The 26210-nt window shown below is 36.5% G+C and overlaps 1 protein-coding gene across 44 annotated transcripts in view; it reads left to right on the top strand.

Annotated features, from left to right (window-relative positions):
* SORBS2 (sorbin and SH3 domain containing 2) overlaps nucleotides 1–21551 on the top strand; it is a 200903-nt gene extending 179352 nt beyond the window's left edge. For 35 of the 44 annotated variants that reach the window (XM_081045425.1, XM_081045411.1, XM_081045407.1 and 32 more), the window contains 3 exons: nucleotides 13781–13830; nucleotides 17651–17757; nucleotides 19429–21551. In XM_081045425.1, the coding sequence (XP_080901551.1) occupies nucleotides 13781–13830; nucleotides 17651–17757; nucleotides 19429–19490 (219 nt within the window). In that variant the 3' untranslated portion in view covers nucleotides 19491–21551. Of the gene's footprint in view, nucleotides 1–1591; nucleotides 2369–4041; nucleotides 4237–7875; nucleotides 8014–13780; nucleotides 13831–17650; nucleotides 17758–19428 lie in introns of all 44 variants that reach the window. The other 9 variants (XM_081045439.1, XM_081045437.1, XM_081045431.1 and 6 more) reach the window with 2 other exon arrangements.
* The last annotated feature ends 4659 nt before the right edge of the window (nucleotides 21552–26210 follow it).

The following is a 26210-nucleotide window of genomic DNA, read 5'->3' as shown; positions in this document are numbered from 1 at the left end:
TGACAGTGGGAAGTCATTAAGCTTGGATTATTACATTTGTCACAGACTTTCAAAATTTATTATTGTGTTGCACAATAAGAGCATAAAATTGAATTCTGGCCAATAAAGGAACTTCTCTAAACTATCAAATGAGACTTAGGTCCCTTCTATTTAATTAAAAATTAAATATCTACAGGACTTGCTAAGAGAGTCTATCTATCCAGTCACAGATTATATGTATAGTAATCACTGTATATCAGGTGCTAAAGAGCCTTTATTCCTGACTCTTCTGTTAAGATGCTCGCGTAAGTTGTGTGACACTTGTTCTCATTTATCCTACCTCATGATGACATGACATCATATTTCCTTTTTAAAAAAACAAAACAGAAAACAACTGAATAAATTCTATTAATACCCCATTCCTAGTATGGGACGCAGAAGTCAAAAGTTAAACGGGGGATGTTCTGTGCCCTGGTACATGCTAATGTCCTAGGCCCCAGAGTGCTGAGTGCATGAGTGAAGTCTCATCCTAAACAAACAAGTAGAGGGTACAGCTCCAAAATCTTTCTTGAACATTTCTTCTTTCCACATCCAAATCATCGACCTAGAAAGAACTAAAGGGAAATGTCATCCACCAGCCTCTCCCAGGTCTTCATATGTACAGCATGTACCAGTCTTTGTAGTCCAGCAACAATAGATACGTGTATTAGAATGTTACTCGGCAGCATTTCTAGAACTACTTTTAGTGAATTTACATAACAATTATGTTTTGTTCAATAGATCCAGAATATAGCGATAATTTTAAGATAGGCAGAAGTATACGTTTACTTCAGGAGATTAAGCTTCAGAAATTACACATCCACAGGTTTACATACAAGGTCAAGCTTTCGAGAGAGAATGGGAGTCCTAGCCAAAGGTGACTCCCATTAACATCAAACGCTCCCTTTCTGGGTAATTATTTAGTTTGAATTTTTTTTTTTTTAACTTTGAGGTAGTTGTTAATGGAAGTTCAGCTTCGTTCTGATCATGGGTTCTGTTCTTGAAATATATTTTTCAGAACTTACTCATTTAGAAATGTGTTCATGTAAAATGATGTAGAAAGATTTATGCCATGTTATCATCACCTTGCAAACATAAACAAGAAAATTATGAAAGTTCAAAACACTAAACAAATTCAAGGAGTAAAACAAGGTTAAATTATTGATTTTCATTCTACATTGACATTATCTCAGTCATTTCTACTACTAAGTCAATATCTGGACACTTCAAGTTTGGAAGAGGTAGTCTATTCAATTAAATCTCTTAACATTTTGCTGTCTGTCCTCATAATTTCCATAACAGCACTATTTTGTTACTTGACGTATACGTTCTCTTTCAAATACTAGGAGAGTTTCATTTGTTAGATAATTTTCTAATTAATGTACTCATGATTTTATGTATTTAAATTCAGCAAAATATCTTCAGACCTCGACCACAGCATAAAATACTTTTTACATTCACTACCATACCTTTCCTGTATTTCTCTGTCTCTGTGTTTTGATGCATTATTATCATGTTCTTGTTTTTTGTTTTTTTGGGGTTTTTTACTTCATAATCCTTGCTCATTTCTAAGTTGAATTTCAGTGAACCAGCCCCTCCTCTCATGCACAAAGCTTCATGTGACCCAGATAAACGAGCTGTCCAGGGAATCACCCAGGGATGGTTGTCCCCGACAGACAAGTGTCCGCTGGCAAACCCTTTGACACCAACACCACCTCCTTTTCTGGACAACTTCTTGGATGAATTAGAGAAGCTTGGTGCTTTAATCTTATCGGCTGACCAAGCCAAACCAAATAGCCTAGATGAGATCACCCTTGAAATTAAAGAGGAACCCCCAGTTCTCCTCCCATTGCCTGCAGCATCTGTACCTGCCAAATCACCTTCCTCTCAACCACCTTTTCCTCTATCGGGAGTGACCTCAACTACAGTCCAGCCTTATGAGGCAACGCCATGCCAGGATCCCAGAAAGACAACTCAGAACAAGTGTGCTGATTTGACAAAAATGAGAAAAGGCTTTGCAGGCCCTGAAAAAGTACTTGAAGTCCTAGGTGATAAATTTGTGGCTTCTGCACACACTAATGTGGGTCCCTTGCCCCAAACCCTCCCTGTCATTGGAGAGGAAGATGAGGAAATCTGTGAGGGGGTTATGTCAGGTATCCCAAAAGGGCCAGAATCTCAAGAAGCAGATGCCTTGTGGTGTGGCCATGATGGCACAGAGGGGACACCAAGCCTGCACATTGAAGAGGAGGAAGAGGAGAGGAAACCTAACGGCTTAAAATATGCAGTAGCCACCCCCACAGATCCTAGAACTCCTAAGGAAGACAGCAGTGCAGCTAAAACCAGTGATGAGGTATTTTCATTTTACCTAATTCCTGAAGAACTAACCCTGAAGAACTTACTCTGATTAGCTATTACAGTTAATCATATTAATAAACATCAATTTTGACATTGCTTTAGAAAGTTACCTTATAAAAAATACAAGCATTTATAAGTCGGATGGTGGACTTATAAAATTGTATGGAAACACACCAAATTTTAATAAGATGATGTAAATGTACAACGTAAGTCCATTATTTATTTACAACTATAAATTCATATTTAAAGTTTGTATAATTGATGGGTCTTTCTAATTTTCCAAGATTGATAATAATAACTAGCTAGTAGCTGAGCTCTTACTGAGTGTCAGACACAATTCTAAGAATTCTACATCTTTACTTTTCAGAAGGTGGTTATTATTATCTCCACTGTAGAGATAAAGATATATTAGTCCAATTGTGTCAAACACAATTCTAAGAACTCTACATCTTTAATTTTCAGAAGGTGGTTATTATTATCCCCACTGTAGAGATAAAGATATATTAGTCCAATTCCAGGATGAGAAAACTATATACCATATCTTTGATATAATGGCCGTTTAAAAAGGAAGGATGGAAGGAAGGAGGGAGGGAAGAAAAGGAAGGAAGGAAGGAAGGAAGGAAGGAAGGAAGGAAGGAAGGAAGGAAGGAAGGAAGGAAGGAAAGAAGGAAGGAAGGAAGGAAGGAAGGAAGGAAAGAAAAAAGTAAGGGAGGAAAAGAAAAGAAAAATAGTACTCTGGTTCCTTATCAATTCTTTCTGAAGAGGTAATTTTATTCAAATTGGTGACTACTAAGGATTGGGTCCTGCATTTTTCATCTTAAAGACAGAGAACCTGGAGCAATGATTTTAGTCAATAAAGAGGGGAAATACTCTGAATCTTTAGCTTGTCAAGTTCTCGCTATTAAAGAAAGAAAAACTTGATATCTCAATATGTAATCTATGAATTAAAAAGAAAATATGATTACTGGCAAATACTGAGATTATGAAACAAAAAGAATGATTCATATTATGCCACTACGCAAGTCACTTTCCCCTATGGGTCCTCTATTTAAAATTTCTAAAAATGAAAATCATTTTCTAAACTCCACAATTTCCTATTAAGATCTTACCATTAATAAATGTAGAAGCACTTGGCTTATATGGGGTCTTATTGGGCTTAAATTATGGTCCGTGGTCATAAGGCCCCCAGACAGTCACAAAACCCTGAGGCTTGACTATTCTTCAACCAGGAGAGAAAATGTCACCTGGCCATACCTGCATTTGTATAAACACATTACTTAATAATAGAGATCATTCGCTGCAGTAAGTAAGCATAACTCTAAGCCAGTAACTTAACTAACTAATTGTCTTATCAATTTAATTGATTTTTAAGATATGATTAGATGTGGAGCTGGGTTCCCAGCAACTGCTACCTGCCTGTAGACTACGGGGGTTCTTATCCCCAGCCACCCACATCAAAAAAATTAAACTGATCATAACCACTGGAAATCTTGAATGAAATTCAAAAGAAAACATCAGTGCTTTTAAAACAAGACTTTATCATAAGTATCTCTTACTAGGGGACTAGTTAACTTTAAAATTATTTAAATTGGGGGGATATTTAAAGACCATGTAACCTCACTCTGGACACAAGCATAATCTCATCTTGTCTTTTCCTCAATATTTAAGCCACCATCATTTTCTTCGGGAGATCGAACGTCTACACCTTTTCCCAGCTGCCTCCTTTCTTCCCCTCCCTTTCATTCTTCCTTGGCCTCTGCCTCTGACCTGGTCTCTACACTTTCTCAGCCTACCCAGTCCTACTCAACTCCTCTCCTCCCTAAATACTCTTATCAAAAGGAGATAAGTTCACCAAAATTAAAGGTAACTGCATCTTGAGTGTGATTTATTGCATGTTGGAAATGAACTTGATTAGATGTATATATTTAGGCTTGTGCCATCTTATAAGATCTCAAAAGTCATGTAAAGACAAATTGCTAACTTTTAACATCATCAGCATGGCCCCTATCCAAAAAGCTAAACGGTGTATTTGCATAGCAGCTATGCCCATATTGAGGAGAAAAACAAACTAAAATTTATGTAAGAATAAAAAGCATTAGGTTTTTCTTTTTTTTTAAGTTGAGGGTTAGCAGGAGAACCATCTGATTCAAAGGTGTCAGCATGTGCCTGTCATCCTCTGTCACTTCTTAGTGGGCTCACTGCCTCCCATGGGGAATTCTCTCCCATCGGGCGGCAAGATCAGCAGAGCCTGAGGACAGGACGCTCTTTGCAATTAACTGTCTTGACCCTTGTTCTCCCACAAAACTGAAGTAAATTAATGAGGACACGGGAACAAGCTGCTTTGATAGCAGTTCACAAAGCATCTTATCTCTGAGACTGGCAGCCTGGCAACTCCCCCCTAAGGACATAATTTTAAAAGATTTTTAACAAAATGAATGACTGGCCTTGGAAAAAGATTTAATGGCAATCACAGCATGAAATCAATCCATCACGGAAAAGTTTGCTTCTATGATCAGAATAATCCAAAATCTTTTCTTTTAGACAAAAGTTGATAGACTTCAAATAATAACCCACTCTCACATTCAATCTTTAGAATTTGAAATGAGAGCCTCTGCAGAGAAGTGAAGAAGCAAAGACTCTGGTAGAGTCCAGTTTCTGTTCTGGGAAGAACCAACACAATCTTCTAAACCCCCATCATAAAATCCATCCACGAAAATTGTCTGTCTATGTGAATTTATCTTACATATGAAAGGAAAAATGTTTGAGAAAGTGGAATGCTTTAAGACTAAATTGCTCTTTGCCCTTTGAGGTTTTATCTTAGCTGGCAGGAAATAACTAGGAAAATTTTTAATAATAATAATACTTCACATAATGTCTAAGACGAAAAATTTGCTTTTCCCCCTCTTTCCATGGTTTTCTTTTTAAGGCCAAACTATTTATTCCTTACGCTTCCCTACTTGTTCTCGAGCCTTTAAACTTCATCAATAAGTGGAAACGTAACTTTAGAAATCAGGGTTCTTTAATTTAGAGAAATGGAGGACTCACCATTGTGGTATCCAGGACAAAACCAGGATTTAGACAGGTTTATTCTCCTGCAAGACCCAAACTCATTTCACACATACATTAAGTTGAAGTTGTTTGCAGAATGATACAAGAGAATGGAGTTATCCACAATGGTGATGTTTTAAAAGAATACTTTAATAACAGTATCAAATAACTAACCCCAGAAACCTGAAGTTATTTTTTTCTCTATTTTATCTCATCTTTGAGAGCAAGTGTTAATTTTTAACTCCCCAGTGAGTTTTTTGAAACCTTATAAATCAAATCTATCTTTTTATTCATAGAGAGAATATAAGTTGACTGAAGTTATTTGTGCTTGTAAATATAAATACAAATTGAATCAGCTACACATTTTAGACCATTATTACAGTTTAGCCCCACATCTAACACAGTAACAAGCTGTGCTCCGTCGAATCCTTTGAGACTTCCTATTTCTTCCATTTCAAGAATGTTAGAAGTTACGTTCATTACAATGACAGTAACCTAGCACTAAAAAGCAAAGAGAATATAAAATTTTAATGATGTTTTAATAGGCATGGTATAGTATGCATAACATCATTAGAATTTTATCAACCCCTATCAACCATTATTTTACTTAAATCTTCCATAAAAGTAAAATTTACCACCATTTTATAAATGACAGACTGAAAGGTACATATAAATTATGAGTTTGATATATAAATCAGAATCCAGTATTCTCTCGAGTATTTTGAGGATATTTTTTAAATAATGTTTTTTTCATAATAAAAATTATTACCATCCTCAACTCTTCTATAAGCTGAGCTTCCAATTCCATCTAAGAGAATATTTTGTAGGAGACTTACAGCATGTGGACTCAAGTTAATGTAAGCTCTTTACCAAGAGATAGAAAGACTCTGGTTTCTTCTTAGAAACTCAGTTATTGCATAGTCGCATAAGGAAGTCTCCTCACCCTAAAGCCATCCCATCAGAATGTGAACTCCTCGAGCACCGTTTCCAATATGAAATTAAGCCCTGATTTTTCCTAGTATGTTAAAATGACCTTTCCAGCTGTTTAGCTACAACATTCCAACAGCTAAATGGTATTTTTTCCTATGAGCCCCGATGTTTACAGACAATCTCCCCTGTATTACTCAAGATTGAGGCAGCTGTAGTGCCAGAAAACTCAAAATAATTATAGCTTAAAACAATATAGAAGTATATTTCTCCTATGCATAAATGTAAGGCATCCAGGGCTGGTATGGGGCTCCAAAGTCATCAGAGAACTCAGGAGATTCCATTTTATTTTGGTACATCACCATCCTCAATGAGAAGCTTCCACTGCACACTCCAAAGTGGCTGCACCAGCTCCAACAGTCCCTTCCTCATTCCAGCCAGCAGGAAGGAGAAAGGAGAAGAGAGCTATCCCTTCTCTCTTGCTGGCCACTTCCCAGAAATTGCACATAATCTAACTATCAAGACTTATCACATGAGCACCTCTAGAGACAAGGAATGTTGGGAGATAGACTTTATTCAGGATGGTTATGTGCCTACCTAACATCCAAGTTTCCATTACTGAGGACAGACAAAGAGAATAGATATTGGAGATCATCAAGCCTTCTCTGCCACAACCCTAAAAGAAAAAATATCTAACACAGTTCATCTCCAGGGACTGGAGATTTGAGGTTAATCATTACAAATTATGAAAATTTTCTAACTAAGAGTTGAGAAAACCACATGCTTTTATTTAAAAGTCCTTTAATCCTGCTGAAGTTCTTGAAATAAGTCAAATCAAATACCAGACAATACATTGCTAGATTTTTGTCCACTATTAGAAAGAAAATAAAGCATAGTCACACACAAGAAAGGTTAGCTTACTCACTGTCATATTAAAAATCTTACTTTGTAAGATTACCAAAATACTCACACGGTGCTTGGAGTTAGGACAGTATTCAGTATTTAATTACATTCCATCATTTTCCCCAGTAAAGCATATTTTCTTCTCATGGGTTTTGTTAGAAAAATTTCCCCAAACAAATGATTAACATTTTCTATGAAATTTGATGGCTATTAAATGAAATGTCTCTCCATCTTACCTCGCATCTATTCAAATAAGCACAAAGAAAACAGGTCAGATCTGAGGGTGTCTGGAACCCAGTTGTTAAGCATTCTATTAAAGATATGTCTTTTTGTATGTGTTCTTAGCCATCCACATTGCATCCAAACATCTTCTCTGTGTCAACTTCCCTCTATAAATTTTTCTCTGCTCTGCCTGTGACTTCCGGATTAAAGCAGAAGCGCTGCCTATGGTGTGAAAAGTATGGGCATCTGGAAGAGCTGTCTGCAGACTGTTAAACCCTTCCTGCTCTGCTATCACTGAGGAGTTTGGCATGCTGAGTGTGCATGAAAAAACAAAACAGGAAGTTCCTCCTGAAGGCTGTGGAGTGAGGATGAGAACTAACTAACTTCTTATGGCTTTTCTAGGCTGACTTAAAAAGCGAGATATTTGTCTTGGGTAAGCCTCCACGTAGCCCAGTGATGTCTAGGAGACCCTGCAGCTCACCTGTCAGAGGGCTCAACGGTTCCCACAGGGTAGGGACGGAACACCCTGCCTTGAGCCAGGTACCCTGGCCACACACATCCCCCTCAATGGGCTGGCTCTTCCTTACTTGTCCTTGCTGTGCTTTGCCAATCAAACAGGGCATACGTATGTTTGAGATGAAATGACCAACGGATGATGAGCTGTGAAATTAGATCCACACAAAACTCCTACCCTAAATGTTTGCATAATGTGCTTTCCTATCTGTGTGTGAATAAGCTGCCCCCAATCCAGAAGACAGGATCGAATTCTCCACTAGACAAATAAGGGTGTAGTATATGTTGTCTTTTACATTTTCTCATGCTTCTGTGCAAGTGTTCTCTGGAAATTGCTGCTTTCTAGTCACTGTTTTTAGTGCAAAGAATAAACCTGCTGCCAATCACGTAGTATTAAACTCTCACACTTTCAGTAATGTTTGCTTCTGTGTTGTTCCGTTTATTTGGATTTGTTTTAAAACCCATAAGCCTTATTACAGACAATCTTGTGGCTCTGGTGATATGTGCTATATTCACTCCATGACCCTTTTTAAGCCAACGCTGCTGCTCTGGACTCTAGGCTTTCCCTGTCTCCTGACAGCCTTGATTGAACTTAAAGGCCCAGTTATTTTTCCCTTTAACTACTTAGTTCTATAACATCGACAGCACTTTAAAATGAATTGGATTCTAAATGGTACTATCAATTCTGAGAAAGGCAGCCAAGGAGTTTAGGAATTCTCATCTCTGCATGAGACAGTCCTTTCACCATTTCTCTTTTGATGGAGCTGGTTTAACCTTACGTGGCCTATTATATGACTGTGGTTCTGCAAGTTTTGAAGGGCTTGATTGCAGGGAAGATTTCCTTTTCCGCTTTTTAAAAATGCAGATACTTCTCTGTGTTTAAAGAGACTTCATTCTTATTGCATAAAAAGACCTCATTTTGTTTCTGTGGCAGAGATCTGTGTTGCCATAGAAAAAGAGGAATGTTGATTTAAAGAGATTCTTAACCCCCACAGAGGGCCTTCCAGAGCCAAAACAAAAAAGAAAGCTTTTTCCACAATTTATATTGCCCATCCACAAATGTCTTATGGGTCAATCAGATAGTATGCTTTGGGTCACTTTAAGTTTTTTTCTTTGCCAGATTTTTACATTATGTACTCATATATGTGTTTATGTGGACTATAAATATTCCATATTCTTTAAATTTGTGTTTATACAAAGTTGTGTTTTACTTTCGTAATATAAGAAGGAAAAATAAGCCTATAAGCATAAACATGTTACTGTTATTAGAAGTTCATCTAATTGTGGTTGGCAAGTACTACGACTAACATTTTCTGGGGGGAAAAAATTGACTTAAGAACTCTAGAACTGCTTATAACTCTTTCAAAGATTTTTCCATATTAGTACTTAAAGTAGCAGTCAATCCTTATTTAAGAATTTATTTATAAATAAATGTAAATGTAAAATAAAATACGAAATATTTAAGAATCTACCTAATACTAGATACAGCTAATCCTCCAGAAATGCCTCTGCACAGACAAATAGATGGGTTTTGGACAGACTGTATCTCACCATCTGTGCTAGGGAGGTATATATTTTACTGATATCAGAGATTTTAGGATATTGCAAACCAGCTTCCTTTATGATCAGTGGTTTGTGATTTGGTTCTGGCTTTGAAAATTAGCGTGTGTTTAAAACCTGTCTCATTTCTACCCACCTTGACAACATTAAAAAGTAGCCACACTAAAAGAGGAAAAACAAAAGATTGTTATGTTGCCCAGAAAGACGTTAACTATTTAGGCTTCCATGAGAACAGCATGACACCTCACTGGGTTTTCTAATTTTATTGTACTCTTAAGACTAGTCAAGATAATATAAGCATGATATAACTCTCACCCAAAATTTCCAGCACGCTGTCTGTAATGTTAACTTGAAAACCACGTTCATAAATTCACAGTTCATTTGAGCCTCTCTGAATGTGGTAAATGTATACGGTTCTATATTTATCACAAAACTGGTAAGAAGTTATGAGTAATAGAAATGCCTGAGCAGATAGTTAAAATATAAATGAACATAGACCAAAAATACTGGTGCCTAAAAACTGATCTTTTCCCGAGAATTTAAAATGTGGGAAGGGAAAAACACGGTCAGAAAAAGAGATGAATATCTATTCCACATCGTTCTGTGGTCTTTAAAATATCCTTTCCAAATGAATCCAGGCTGAAGGTGAGAGCTGTCCAGAGGCATGAAATCTTAGCATGTCACTGCACTACTTACCATTAGGTGGCAATAGAGTGCAAAAATCTTACCGACCTTTTCCTCAAGGTTTGTGCCTGCAGTTAAAATTAACATCAGGGGGAAAGACAAAATATAGTCACCTAAGATAATTTGCTTTCATATCCACATAAAACATAAACAGGTGCCAAAAGGACAAAATAAAGACCATCTATGCCATCATAGTAATCTTTATGCAATAAAGAGTGCAAGTCAAAATTATAAATCTGTTTCTTCTTTTTACTTAGTTGTGATATTAAGAAATTATCTTTGGGTTTTAGTTTACTGACCTTGAAAATGAAGTTGAATGATTACTGTTTGTGTTTTCACATCACTGAGACACTTGAGAATTAATTGGTGAATGTCAACTGTCATAGTTCTCTGATGAATGGGTAAGGTAGACGATGGCATCTATACACATCAGAGGAAATATGTTTGTGGAAATGTGGATTCCTTTATGGATTCCCTGAGGGGGACAGCAAGATCTTAATCATCATCCCGTCCAAATCCTTGATTTTAGAAATGAGGAAGCTTAGGTGCGTACCCAAGGTTATATATAGTCAATGCTAACACCAGAAAGACAAAGATGTGCCCTCATAAATATCTATTAATGCTACTTAGTCCTCAGTTGACCAAATACTTTTAAAATAAATTAACTCAAATACTGTAATGTCATCTTTCATCACAATTGGTTTCTAGGTATACATTCACATGGCAATGATTCCTGTTAAAGGTAACCTTAGAAAAGTTCTAAATCTCACTATTATTGTAGATATGCAACTTCGCTGCTAATAAAAACTGTGATAAATCCTGGCCTGAATATGTGAACAGTATAGAAATCTGATGATTCAGAAGAAAAGGGGAGGGAGAATCCTTTTAATTAAAACACAGAAGAAAAAGACTTATTGGGAAAGATGGGTGAAAGCAAGGACGTTTCTGGCCAGCACACTCAGGAACACAAATTCTTGAGAGGTAGAGGCCTATGGAATTAAGGGAGCCACATACTTCTGGCAATAGCCCAGTTTTCATAATTCTCAAAGGGATGGTTCATTTAAATGTTTTATGGATGAGCTGAATTGAAGGAATTAGACTAATAAAATTGTAATGACAATAACAAAAATGTGTTATACCAATTTTAAAAGTAGGTTGTTTTATATTAATGAACAATCTGATTTTTAAAGTAGTATTCAGATGTTAGCATAAGGGAGCAATGAAATTGCTTTGAGCAAGCCCCGGGTGCCATGACATAAAAGTCAAATTTTACTCAACTTTAAAATATCAGAACGATTTAAACATGTGGAAATAGGCATGCCATTTTTAGAGCACAATATTTTACAAAATATTTTCTCTTAAGACAAGAACAAATAATATTTCTTATTTATTACTTTATTATGCACTGGCAATGGTGCTATGATTGTTTTTGTGAGACAACAGAACCTATGTTGGTATATGATTTGAAATATGGCATTTTTTATTTGTTTAAGTTACATTTTTATATACAGTATTTCTGATTGACTAATATGAGCATTTTCAATATTATGTGGCTTGACTGAGTAATTTTTGGTCAGAAATTTTACTCTTAGAAATATGTTCGAAGGAATGGTTCAAAAGAAGAATGGTTCTTTGTATAAAATGTTTATAGCATTATTTATGATGATTACAAAAGGCTAGGCCAATCTTAACTTCAAAACAAAAGAGAAAAATGGTTAAGAGAACAACAACAAAATATGTATATACATAGACACACACACACACACACACACACACACACACAAGTGAGGGAGTATTATTCTGCAGTGATTTAAAATGAAAAGGAAGACTGAGAAAGTCTGGAAAATTATTATAAAATATAATAGAAATTAATATGTACACATCTTATTTCTGCATAAAAGTTATACATATATGATTAGATGAGAACTTGAAGAAATGTAAGAACATATAGACTTATAAATAACTTATATTTGCTTCCTTTCAAATATTTAAATTGACTTAATATGTTGAATTAAATGACCTTAAATGGCTGAAAATGGTTGTCTTAATAATTTTTAAAATAGTATTTTAATAATTTGAATAATAGATACATTGTTAGTAATTTTATATTGATTTATAGAAGTATTGTACTCTCTTAAGTCATACATATGTCCAATCACTTTTATTCATTCTTTAGTCTCAAGTTTATGTATTTTTTGCACAGACTATTGAGTGAAATTGTTAAGAATACGGTTAGTAAACATTTCCAATTAATATAGTCAAAGCTTAAAGTTTTGGTAATGTAAGTAACTAGTCTTCTTGTGCTAGATAGCTTGGATGGGAAGGGAGTGGATAAAGAACTTAGGAAGGGAGCAGATTATAGACTGGTAGATTCAAAGGAACCCCAGAGTTCTCCTATCCATTCTTTGACCAGTGGGGTTTCTGTGGACAATTTGCAGGGGAAATTCCTAGCCTTTCAGTAATCCACTCATAACTCTGGGAACCAGGGATTAGCCCTGATGTCTAAGGACATGGATCTAATAACCAATTCAGTAGTCATCCAGGAGTCACTTTTATAATTGCCAAGCAAACTCTGTCTCATTTCACCGTGTATCCATCATTTAAAAGAGAATCCTTTTGAAATACTTTGTGAATGAACTGTAATTTTTTTCCCCTTAAAGGTAACATTTAGGTAGTCACTATAAACAACATTGACTTTACGTATTCAACAAATGTGTTAGCTTTCATTCATTGCAATTTTTATGTGGCTATGTGGGATGCTAAGGCTTGTCATTTCCAATATTATAAGTATCTATTACAGATACTGGTCTTGATGCTTAGTTTAAAAAGAAAAGAAACTCTTTTGAGAGTTCAGTGCACTGGGAATTTCTACCAATATTTCTCTTCTAAGGTAAAATGTTACATGTTACCTGGATATTGTTTGTTGCATTTATTTAAAGTTCTCCGTTTGTTGCATTTATTTAAAGTTCTCTGTTTTTCCTTTTAAATATAGCATGTTTTCACCACACTAAGAACAGAGAGTGTTAATTCAAATGTAGCATGGGATGTCTGCCTAGCAGTATTTTCATCTGTACTGTATGTGAAAATGTTGTCTGTGAAGGAATAGTATATTAGAGTGAATGCGGATACTTTGCTGTTAAACTCAATGTGGTTTATTTTCTGCTTGTTTGAGAAAACGCTGAAGGATAAGGCTGTATGAAGGTGTCCAGACTTCCTGTTATAGTGGTTTGGTGTCTTATGTTCTTGCCATATTCCTGGCCTTTGAAAAATCAATGGGACTAAACCCTGACTTTTCCTTAAAGCTTGAGCAGACTAGATTATAGATATGTTCAAAACATTTGAACCTTGGTTATTTTGAATTAATTTAAAGCACTCTTCGAAATATTAATTATTAATCCTACAGAAACCCTTTATTTGGTTTTTTTCTTCCTCTTGGTTTTTTACAACAGGAAATATTAAATGTCAAGAAAAGTACCATGCCATTATCCAAATTATCTTTTAATTAGTACCAGTTTAAACATTGATTACATTGAAAATCATTTCATTTCAGCCACAGCGTCCTGTGTTTACTCATGAAAACATTCAAGGTGGGGGGGAACCGTAAGTATTCTTCTTATCTTCTAAATTCAAGACTAACCTTGGCCCACAGAATGGACGACTGATGTCCCAAAATAGAGGACGGTACAATTTTGTGAGTGAAAGAGATCAAAGTAACTAACATGAAACCTCTTAAAGAGCAATTGCAATAGTCTCCATCTTTCATAATGGAGAACAGAAGCTAATTATAAAAAGAAACCCATGATTTTGCAGAGAAGACTTTGTTTTGTGCCCTAGGGCGAACTTCCAATACCACAGTGACTCCTAAGACTTGTGAATCTGCCTCCCTCTCTGTGCTACTCACCATGTAGATTCTAAGAACTACAGCTTTAAAGCACTCACACATTGTTTTTGCACATATTTGGAGAGCAGGAGACCTAACGTCATAAATTAGTGATGTCATTCCAAAGTTACATTCTGAGAAGGGTCTTTGAAAATGGCAGTATTAAAACATTCACTGTCATTCAGTTAAATGCCTTTCCACACTTTCAAATTCCCTATCCTTGCTGATACGCAAATCAAATCAACCTGAAGGTGTTAGACATTGTCTTTAACACTCCCATGTTTTGTGTGTCTTTTTCTGCTCCATTTTGCCCATGAGAGATGTTCAGAGATGATCTATCTCCTATTGGCTCCTGCCTATTCTGTGACTCAGTAGCTCGACCTCTGGGAAGGAGCATTTACAGAACTGAACCTTGTCAGGCAGACCTGAGCACACATAGTAAGCCTTCAGCCCACCGCCCAAGCTCTGCACACTTGGACAGAGCAAGTCGGCAGGGCCTGGAGTGTGGCCTGCTATCTTCATCACCATCCATTCCCTCCTCACTTCTCACAGACCTGGCACTTAGCTAAAAGCATGCTCTTCAGGTACCATCTCCACCTGAGACTGGCTCTCACCGAGCACAGCCAGAAGGTTTTCTTGTTAAGAAAAAGACTATGAAAAGAAGAGGTTGGAAATAAGAATTATTTAAAATATCATTTAACTGGAAATTTTAAAAAATATAACCTGTCATTCTAAAGTTTTGGTTTGTTTATGTTCTCATTTATACAAACAATGATAGGATGACATCACAAAAAATGAATTCCAGGGCTGTTGAGGTTTACTCCATTATCAACACATCACATTAGCAACTCTTAAGGATTTCATGAATTCATAGGTATGTTATGTTCAGTGTTTTATGTAATATGGAGTGAATACTTCCAATCGTGGTCATTGAATGTTTATGAAACCACAGCGTTCACAAATGGGAGAAGGCACATTTTCAAAGTCCTGTTTCGGGCATTATAAACATTCTTTATTAAATTTCTATTTGATTACTACCCTAATTAGTGAGATAATGGGGTGTCACTTAATCTCTTTCATTTAAAAAAATGGAGTTTGAGTGAAAATGGGGATGTTATAATGTCACTAGAATTCAGAATTGTGGTAAAATATGTTATAGAAAAAGTTGCAAGTTATAGAGAAAGGTTCAAGTTTAGCTGGGCATATCCTATTTAAAGACAAATTTGCTTTTGAGGCATCCTGAACCCACCACCATCATTCATCTCACCAACACATCTTTCAAAACAGCATTTTTTAATTGTAATCCAACTGCATTTCCTGTCATGCCACACTGATTTTGAAAGCCAACAGAGGCAGGAGGATTTCCGGAAGGTTTGTTTATGTTTCCATGAAACTCCCAATTTCAAACAATATATACATATTTAGTTATTTTTCTGTGGTCTAACCAAACCAGAATGGTAAGTACATTTGGACAAGTATGCTGGCTTTTGTCATACCAAAGTGAAGTAGGAGGTCATGCCAATTATGGATTTTTTTGCCCTTGGGACCTTGAGATTCTTCAAGCAGCTGGGGTTTGTGGCCTTAAATAGGCCTGTATCCATAAGTGGTTGGAGACGTGCCTGGGTAAAAGCAAAGCCTGAAAAGCTCAGTTAGAGAATATGATGTGTATCCATTGAATTAGCAGCCCAGGAATGAATGACGGTCTCTCTCAAATGTGAAATAGGAAAAGGAACTATGCTGAAATCAACTTTCCCCAGGGCTATATAAAAAATGACATCCTTTCACACTTCGAAGTTAAATCCTTAAAGCAATCTACAAAATAATTTGACTACTCCAACCCACAGCTGGCCCCATGCAAACATCCAACCTAAGTAACGTTGGTATTGAATACCTCTCGGTCTTTTTTCACACTGTTCTGAGATTCTGGCTACCTTTCTCTCTCCTTCCCCACAATCAGAATCATCACTCAACAGAAGACCTCAGAGACCCAATCTCAAAAGAGGACAAGTGGCTGAAAAGATTTACTAGGAGAACAAAATATTAACAGGGGAAGAACTCTCTAGTGTTGGAAAGTCAGCGTTTGGTACCACGCCAGGGAAGATAATGTTTTCTAGGAGAATGTTAGGCACCACATCTTACCAACTCTTTCCCAGACACCACCCACCGAAGCCAAATTCATGCAGGTCTCCCAATTTCAAAAAATTCACTGACAGAGAGGAAAGCCAGTGGAGTTATGTCCCTGATTTATGACATAATGTTTGAGTTCAAGTGATAGAACAGTTTTGTTCTACAAAAATATGATTTTCTGACTGAATGAAGTAAGTACAGATAAATCATTCCTGTTCTTGAGCAGTATATGTATTATCCACTTTTTAAAGTTGGCTTTAAAGAACCCAAAGTGCCCTGAAATGTGGTTCTTATTTTCTTACATTGGCAGAATTACTTAACTGTGATGAAGACCAGTAGAAAAAAATTCATTGATTTTTTTTAAACACCCCCCTCACAGTATTGGTAATATTTTAGTAGTGCTATGAAGTGTTCATCTTAACTGCATGTCCCCTGCTTCCTGGTCTCCTCAGCTGCTAGAATCTGTGCCTTCACTTTCCAAATGCCAGTCCATGTTGATAGGCATTAAAATACCAGCTACTTTATTACCATAAATTTAATGTCTGAATTTGTCACTGATCATTGTCAACAAAACATATGCTCTCAAAGAATTCAGACAGAGGAAAGGAATGGTAACATTCTATCAGTGATGTTTTTATATATAAATTATTTCAAGAGAGAGTTTTTACATCACACACAATTAATCAGGGTCCCATTTTAGAAAGGAATTTATGTCCATCATCTACTATTTGATGTTAACTTAGTGACAACTGAGCATAGAATACGTCCACTTGATTTCATAGGTGAAGTACATCAAATTTTCAAACTCTAAATCCTCAGAAAACACTGATTCAAACTATGAAACTAAACTGCTTGAAAGAATTCCTCCTGGTGAAAAAAAAAAAAAACACAAAAAAACCTGTTTTATAGTAATTCCCACATAGTGATTTAGAAGACATGTCTGAGACAGATTGTATATCTCAATTTAGAATCACTTGAAAATTCAACTTGCAAGCTACAATTATCTTCTGATTTTGGCTTGCTCAAACTGTATTTCCTTGTTTTTATATAGCTGAATAATGCACTTAACACTTCTTTTATGTTCTGTAGTATTATTTAATGTCTAAATGATAGATATCTATGCCTGGCCAATTGACATGCAGGTCTGACTTATAAATGTTAAATGTTTTAGCTCATCGATGTTATAATCTTGCTTGAATATTCCTCATTGCAAGTTTTGAAATGCTAATAGTGATCTAATTCCCGAGAGAGTCTAAATATTTCTACTTACAAACTTACCAAATTCTTATATTACCTAACTAGAATATGTTAAAAAGAATAGAAATGTTAAAAGTAAAACAAATGTTGTATAGCTTCTGTAGTTGCACAAAGGTGTAAAGATTTTTTTAAACACATCCATTTGTCCTGTTTAAGGTTTCAGGCTCTGTATAACTATACTCCTAGGAATGAAGATGAGCTGGAGCTCAGAGAAAGTGATGTCATTGATGTGATGGAAAAATGTGATGATGGATGGTTTGTCGGTATGTGTACATTTCCTTTCAGACACATTTGACCATTTTAAATGTGTTCACTTGCATGGCTCGATGTGATTGTCAAGCTTTCTTTGTTTCATAATGCCTTTGATCTTTCATACATTCATATACATTCAATCCCAAGGCAATGGTATTTTTAACGTAATTTAGTACTGACTGCTTTGGGTATATGTGATTTTCTGCTAGTTTTATTTCCAGGTCAACTGAGAAAAGTTTTCTTTAGACCAACCAGGAAAGACTGAGATCTAAGAACAACAACAACAACAAATGTTCCTTAGATGAGAGAAATATTAATACTGTGTTCAGTGGAGAATGTGAGTTGTCAGCAGGGAGGTTCTAATTTGAGAAAATGAAGTGAAGTGAGCAATTCACTAATTTACTAAGTCTGTTGTAGGTACCCTGAAAGTCTGGTGGTTCACCTTAGCTATAGTGTGTGGTAGAAGTAAAGAGAAGTTCCATTCTGACCACTTAAATGACAATCCTATTCTAACCATCTTCAAAGAAGAATAGAGGTTTCCTGCGAGAACATTTATAGACAAGAGTATCATATGCCAGAACACAGAGGAAAGTGGTAGTAAAAACATAATAAAGGCATAGGCAGATGGAAGAGACAAAAGATGAGGGAATAAGGGCTATTTATAGACAGGCAATAAGTGGGGAAATAATAAAAGAACCACAGCCAGATTTGTCTCTGTTTCTATTAATTCCCCCCTTAGAGGTAAAATGAAATGGCTCACCTACACAGGAAAATCAGTCATCAGACTAGACAGTAAGTTCCAGACTGTCAAGGAGAAACAGAGTTTAGAGATCCTGTTCACTCTATTTGACCTGGAAATCCTAAGGAAGGACTTAGCACACCTTTTAGAAAATGATTCGAAGGAATTAATGTTATTTGAAATCAAAGGTGATCATACTGATGGCCATTGTGCATTTGCTTTCACTCATATTACAAATCATACCCAATGATAGAATCCCCATCCACAAAGAGGGGTTTATCTTTTCTTTTTCTTTAGTGACTTTGTAAATTGTTCAAATTTTCTATATTTTATTAAGGACTCTGGCAGCGCTATTTGTAAACAAATCATGCGGCATTCAACATGATCTATGAGATCATAAAGCAATAGTGACAGTGTTCACAATAACGCCTTAATGAGATATGACAGACCTTTTGATCACCGAACCAAACCTTACTGTTGTGCTTTTCCAATCCATCATATCATACTGCCACCCTCACCCTTGTTTAGATGACTATCATACTTGAACATGTCACCCCCCCCCAAATGCTTTTCCTATTCCATGCCTCATGTCTAGCAGCCTTGGTGATGGAGCATTATTAAATTTACATATCATTATACTTAAAAACCAACCCACTCAGCAGGGTTGTCTTTCCCTTCAGTTTGAGAGGCTGAGCTTTTCTGTTTAAGCCAGTGTGACAGAAGCAGAGCCTTTAAGCCTACGAGGCACGGAATGCATCAGGCAGTATAGATAAGACTGCTTACTTTGTCTTCCTAACAAAGGAAGTTTGAAATGAATGTTCTTTTCCAAACCTTGCAGGGCTTGTTCTCTTAGTGAAGTCATGTAAATAGTCTTCCAACCCACATACATGCACTGGTATCTCACTGTTTTTACCCTCCTTTCATTTATTGCTTCTATTTTCAGGAACCTCAAGAAGAACCAAATTCTTTGGTACTTTTCCCGGAAACTATGTCAAGAGGCTGTGAATAACTCTCCCTCCTATTTATGCTGCATTTCAGCACCACATCAGCATAGCCTCGCCTGAAAGATCCCCACAGGCCTCCCTCTGTCATGCCTTATGGTTTCCAATAGAAGTTACCCACCATCACCATCTCCACCTGCCACCAGACCACCAGCAAAGTAACTGCCACCGCGCCTTGGGGAGATTGGCAGACTTATTTCTGTGTGAACGTGCATATTCCTACTTTCTGCTCTAAACTGAAAAGTCTATATGTTGGGATCAGGAAGAAAATCATTATATTTAAAAAGGGTTAAATATTTGAAAGTGTCTCAAGGAGGCTTTCTGGTCCACTTTGGAAGATGTTTTCCCTTCAGGCAACCAGAAGATGGTTTACTACTCAATGCTGTGGTGTCCATTTTCACATTCTTAGCTTGGCAGTATATTTTCCTTTCACGAGTTTGCCTAGTGTCCTAATTTACACAACATGACAACTGTACTTCAGCTATTGTTTGCCTGCACTTGTATGTTGTAATATGCACAGTGATTACAAAATCTAAAACAAAAGTAGGAAAGTTAATTCGGATGAGTGTGATTTTGTTGATTGAATGTGAATTTTCAAATAGGAGTCTTTTCCTGCGATTCTTTTGTACATTTTAGAAGTGCAAACACTAAGTGAGTAAGAGCTTTGGGTAATAATTATGAGAATATAAGAGGTTTAGCTAGACTACAAAAACAATATTGTGTTGTAAAGTTGCATTGCTATTTTATATTAAAATGTAATAATCAGCATCATGAACAATAAGCTCTTAGTGTTTTATTTATCTGATAAAATTTAAATAAAAGCAGTGTTAGTGAGAGGTGCAAAGAGTTATTCTAACATAGACACTTGAAAGTATCTGTAAGCAATATTCATAGGTAAGACTTTTAGGGTGTGTACACATATACATTTGCGATTGTATGAGAACAGACAATCCATACGATATGTTGTACATTTTATGGAAATGTAAAAGAATCCCACATGTTATTTTATAGAAATAGAGTACTTTAGAAGCATCACAAGTATTAAGGCTGGTTTTAGCAAGGATTATGATCAATACAATTATTTTTACTACGATAATTATTTTTCTTCTATGAACTCAGAATCCTGGCTACATTTGAAAACAGGAACATGTTGAGCCTCATTTTCCTGGTGTGTGTAAAATATTTCCTCGGAGTACATTAGGCACTTTTTAGAGACAATGTTAAATCATTCAGGTTATATTTTCTGCCCTGCAGTAGAACTTTACAGAATGATATTGGGACCTGAGAGATTTAATGTGATTAATAGTGCCTGAATTACACACACCCTGAGAACTAGCTTTGTATTTCTTATGACTTTGCATAAGAACTGTTCATATTTGGATCTTGGGCACCTTACAGATAAAACTTTTTATGGCATTTCTTCTGTGGACAGCGACTGATCTTTTCACAATGTATGTAGACTCTAGAATTTTGTACATATGTTTGCTCTTTTTTTGTACAGACTATTTAGTTGTTGAGAAAACAAGGGAATTTCCTAATTTGGTCTTTATCCTTTGCTTTAAACTAAGCTAAAGGTTATCCTTTACATATCCCACAGATCTTAAGCACGCCTTGATAGTGTGATTCTGTAAGATAGCATTTATGCAGAGTTTATGAACTTAAAAGATCTTAGCAGCCAAACTGAAATGCACATAAATATCGATTACAGAGGGATTTCATTGGGAAGAAGGTAAAGAAACATCTTTGAGTAGCCTACCTAGATTACTGTCAAGTTCACAACCAGCTTTATATTTGAAAGGCTTTCGGTTTGAAATTAGGTCAACTGCATGCAGCTTTGCTGATAAATGAATAATTATCTTTGATGCCATTTATGAGAAAAGACTTCAATATCTGTTGCCTGTCATATTTAAGAAAAAATGGCTGTTTCTACTCTGTATCTGATTTTAAAAGGAAAAATATTCATACCTGGCTTTCAGGTAATTGACTTTGAATTCTTACAAGCAAAGGTCATTGTGTTTTTTTCTTGAATAGAGATCTAATAAATTTTGCTTGGAAGTATACTTCATTTTTTCTTCTTAATGTGTATCCTTATGTGAATTGTGTATTTTTTCCCAATTTGTTAGATAAACTAAGAGAAAATGCATTTGTTCTGTGTTCTCTTGACACACAAATGGAGAAAAGATGTATCTGCGTCAGCTCAGAGAATATTTTCAACCCACCACCACCAATATTTTTCAACCCTCACTTGCTAAATACACTTTGGGCTAAAATTTGCTCTTCACCTAAAACAACACAGTTTAAGATATTCCTGCCTCACAAACAGCTAATTTTCCCAAGGAGAAGTTAATTGCAAGAAGGTATAAACACTTTCCCAATTCAACTATCTTAAAATTTTAAATCCTTGCCCTAAAAAGCTTTACCACTATTGGCATGTCAGACTCACATTAATACCTACAAACTTTTAATAAATTTCAAGTTATGTGTGGCAGTTGGGGTCATTTCTTTTTCTCACACAAATTGTGGATAATTAGCTCTCCATCTTGGATCCCCCTAATATACTTTGGTCCCTTCTGGCTCTAAGTGTTTCAGCTCTCTTCCACATCTATCGCTCACATGTTCAGAAACCGATATGTTTGTTGGTTGGTAATTCAGTTATCAAAGATGTCTTGTCACGTTGCTTCACCTTAATGCCCATCCTCATGCCCTCTATTCCATTGGATAATTTCCACTACACAATTAGCTTCCCACTACTGTGTGTTCTCTTAGTGTGAAGACTATGCCACATAATATCCTTTTGCTCCTGTTTTCATCAGAGCATTTGTGGGTAATTTAACCAGGTAAAATGCAGGATGCTTGTTTGTACTCAGAGGTTGCTTCCCATTTCTCTTTACACATGGATCTGTTGTGAAATGATCAGCACTCTAAAAATATAAATCTGGGATTTTAAAGACACATGCATCAAAATCTGGATTTCTTTGTCCCACCTGAGAATTAATCATTTGTGCTTCTCTGTAAAATCCGCTGAGGTGCAGCCTCAGCTTTACCCGAGCCCTGAGCTCAGGAAGGCCTACCCAGGCATGCCGTGCTCCCAGGCTTCTATCACAGCCATGCAGGCACTGCTATGGGATCCAGAAGAGCTGCAGCCATGGTTTGACCCTCCTGCCATGCTTCTCATTACAAATGTCAGGATTCTGGGTAGAATTTGAATGATATTTTGTTTCAAAATTGATGCTTAATAACCTATTTTACTTGACATTATGTCAATGCATGCTCATCATTACACACCAAGAATTACTTAACACGCCTCATTTATGTTACTGAAGGCTGCCTTGGTGGGGTAGGATTCATTGCTGTAAACACAATACAATGAGGTCTGGAAAGCACTGTCTCTATTCGCCCGGCTCGATTTGCTGCCAGGCTCACATTTGTGCACTAACTGGCCATGCATGGCCAGTTAGTTTATGTGCCATGTCCTAATCTTTCCTTTAGCTACACCCTCACTAAAAACAGGCATGTCCATTTCTTATTTGGGGGAAAGAAGAAAGAACCTGTTTGAGTAACTTTCTTTCCACGATCATTCAATGCTTGATCTCTTTGCATAGGTGGTCAGTTTATGTAGCCTGATAATTTCTTCCTATTCTTTTCCAGATTTCACCCACAGAAGTAGATATTCTTTAAAGAATTATTTAATCAAATAGACTAAGCACTCTGCTTCCACAAGCTTGTTTAAGATTTAATCATTTCATTCCTCTTTCCAGATTATAGCCCTGTAATGGTTGTTTATGTATCAATTATAATTTCAAATTATTTGCTCATCATGGATGACTGGGTCAGAGCACAAGCATTATTGGCACTAGTAACAAACAGTCAATACCAAAAATTGGCAAACTAGGGCTTGTAGACCAAACTCAGCCTGCTATCTGTTTCTTTATGGCCTGCAAGCTAAGAATGGTTTTTACAGAAGAACATTGGCATTAATTTGATGATAAAGAACACTAACTTTGAACCCCAGGTGAAATATTATCTCCCCAGAAAAAAAAAAAACCCCTCTTTTCACTGGTAAATCTATCTATATTAGAAAAACTTTACCCTATCATTATTATATTTTGAATATCACTAAAAATTGGTGAAATTTATTTTCTCTTTCTTATGTAATTATGTAGTTAATATCCTCAATTTTGCCTCCTAGCCCACAAAATCTAAAATATTCACTGTCTGTCCCTCTACAGAAAAAGCCTGTGAACCCTTGGTCGATGCTAATTGTCAGCAACAAACCTGGAAACTGACTAGAGGGAAAAGAATATTGAAAAGTCTGCTATATACCTGACTGTTGTTTTACATGTATTTCACATCTTTAGCCTCACAACAAATCGAAAAGGAAACCTGCTTTGTGCCCACTTTATAGATGAGAAAGCTGAGGCTTAGAGAAGTTATACAAAATATGTGATAGAAATTGGATTCAGAATCTGGTGTGTCTATCTCTGAGCTGGTACTCTGAGTTCTTCTAATCCACTTGGTGCTGAACACAGTGTTGACCAAACTGTGCAAATCCAGTTAAACTGCTGCACCCCTTTACCTCCTTCCACCTCCTTCCCTCTCCACCATTCTCACAAACTCTCCCATCATGAACAGCCAGGCACAGGATGACAAGAAAGAGGTATATGCTCAATCTAGTACAACAGTGTTTCCCCAAGGAAAGCTAACTTTGGTTTCTAAAAGTACACAGTGACCTGTGAGGATATAATTTCAGTTGCCTCTTTTAACTGAGCTTGAGCCTGTCCATGAGCTGTGATTCATTAAGGCCCTAGAGGCTGTGGTTGACAGTGAGCCAGCTGGGCAGCCAGTGGTGGCTTTGGGAAGAGCTTGTATTGTTCAGCCACTTGGAGCCAGGCAAGTCCAGCGTGCTCTAGGAACACGGTGTGCTCACTGGACATCTTTTCGATCTACAAAGCCCCAGGATACACTAGCCATTCCCTGCTGGGTGACTCACTGTGTGACTGAGAGCGTTAACTCACTGCTAAATTCAGCCCCTCAAAAGCTCAGGAAAGTTCCATCTGAGCTCATGCACATACATATATCTTGACCTAAAAACCTTTTAGTACAAGACAGAATTCTGCCTAGCGAATCTTCACCTGTTCCTTTGGGGTTTCTTGTTTCATACTTTTGCCTAAAACATGATGGGTGACTCAGTTGTCCCAGTAGCTTCCTAAAATAAGTGTCATTTTACATAAACCATTTAAATAAATTATCATTAACAGCACCAATGGACAGATGTCATATCTTTTACTGATATTACAGGAAGCTTGAGAATGACTTTTTAAAGTATTTTCAGTTACACAAGCAACAGATGCATATTGTAGGAAAAATTAGAAAATATAAATGAGCAAAAAGAAGAAACAGAATCACTGAGAGTCCCATTTTTTAGGGTAAAGATTACTTTGGAACATATTCCCCTAGTATTTTTCTGCACGTGTGTGTGTGTGTGTGTGTGTGTGTGTGTGTGTGTGTGTGTGTGTAGTATGCAGGCAAAGTGGGCTCATATTGAACATACAGTTTTATAACCTGCACTTAATATTGAATGGGATTCTGAAATAAAATGAATAAATCATGTTTTCAAGTCAATTTGATATTATCACAATTTATAAAAAGATTGAGGAAAAGTCAAAGTCAATCCCCAGGAAACATGACAATGCAATTCATTCAAAACCAAGACAAAAATTACACAATTATCACCAGGCTAGAAAATCTGTTGCAATCCACGGAATTGGTAAAGGAAGGGGAAAAAAAGAGAGAGAAAAGAAAATATTTATTACCTCTCTATCATAAGCCATCACATGCATTAGGCATTTTTACAGCTAAAGAGTGGCTAAAGAGAGATATGAAATTGAGAAATAGTGAACTACTGAGCAGTTGGATACAACATCCAAACCATCCTGGGGTTAGCAAACTGCACAAGTTTTGAATCAAAACTGATAGAATAACTGCTGAGTAGTTCAGCTTATGCCTTCACAGAAGAGACCCTCTCCCCTGCACACACACATACACATACAGCCACCAAACAGAAAATAACCAGTGGTATATTCAGTGATGCAAGAAAAAAATTCTTGGTCCCAACGGGTAAAACTTTAGCAAGATTTCCTTACTCGTTGTTAATTATGCATTGTTAATTATGCTGAGTTTCTAGCAGTATCCCTCACAGGGAGATGAGTCCCCATCTCTGATCTTAACTTTCTCCAGTCTTTTACATGTCTGCACATTAATCAGAGCCTGGTGTGTTCGGAAGATTCAGTAATAAAATACTTTATGGAGTCTTAGGTCATTGAACAACATTTTGCGGAATGTTTAGCTATAAGACTAGTTATTGAAGACGTTATCTCTTTTTGACCCATTTGTTGAACTCATCTTCGTGGCTGAAGCTCTCTGTATAGGTTTATTGAGAAGCTATTCAAAGCTTTTTATGTCTCCACACACTCCAGAGATTTCTGACTTATTCTCTTGTTAACCCTTCAGAACTCTGAGTCCCCAACGTTTGCAAGGGTTGCTTCCATGATAGCTACACCCTCAATGGGAGGCCCAGCACATTTCTAAAATATAATCATATAACTCGGAAAGGGTGAGCTGAGGAGACAAAAAAGAAGCAGGATATGAATACCTGGATCTCTTCAGATAATGCCTCGGGGCCCTCAGACTTTTCGAGATCTCTAGTTGGCACCCAATCCTAAAA

This window comes from Rhinolophus hipposideros (assembly GCF_964194185.1).
Source record: "Rhinolophus hipposideros genome assembly, chromosome: 4".
In the NCBI taxonomy this organism is placed as follows: Eukaryota; Metazoa; Chordata; class Mammalia; order Chiroptera; family Rhinolophidae; genus Rhinolophus; species Rhinolophus hipposideros.
The sequence above is the reverse complement of the archived record's forward strand: the minus strand, read 5'-3'. Positions and strand labels throughout refer to the sequence as shown.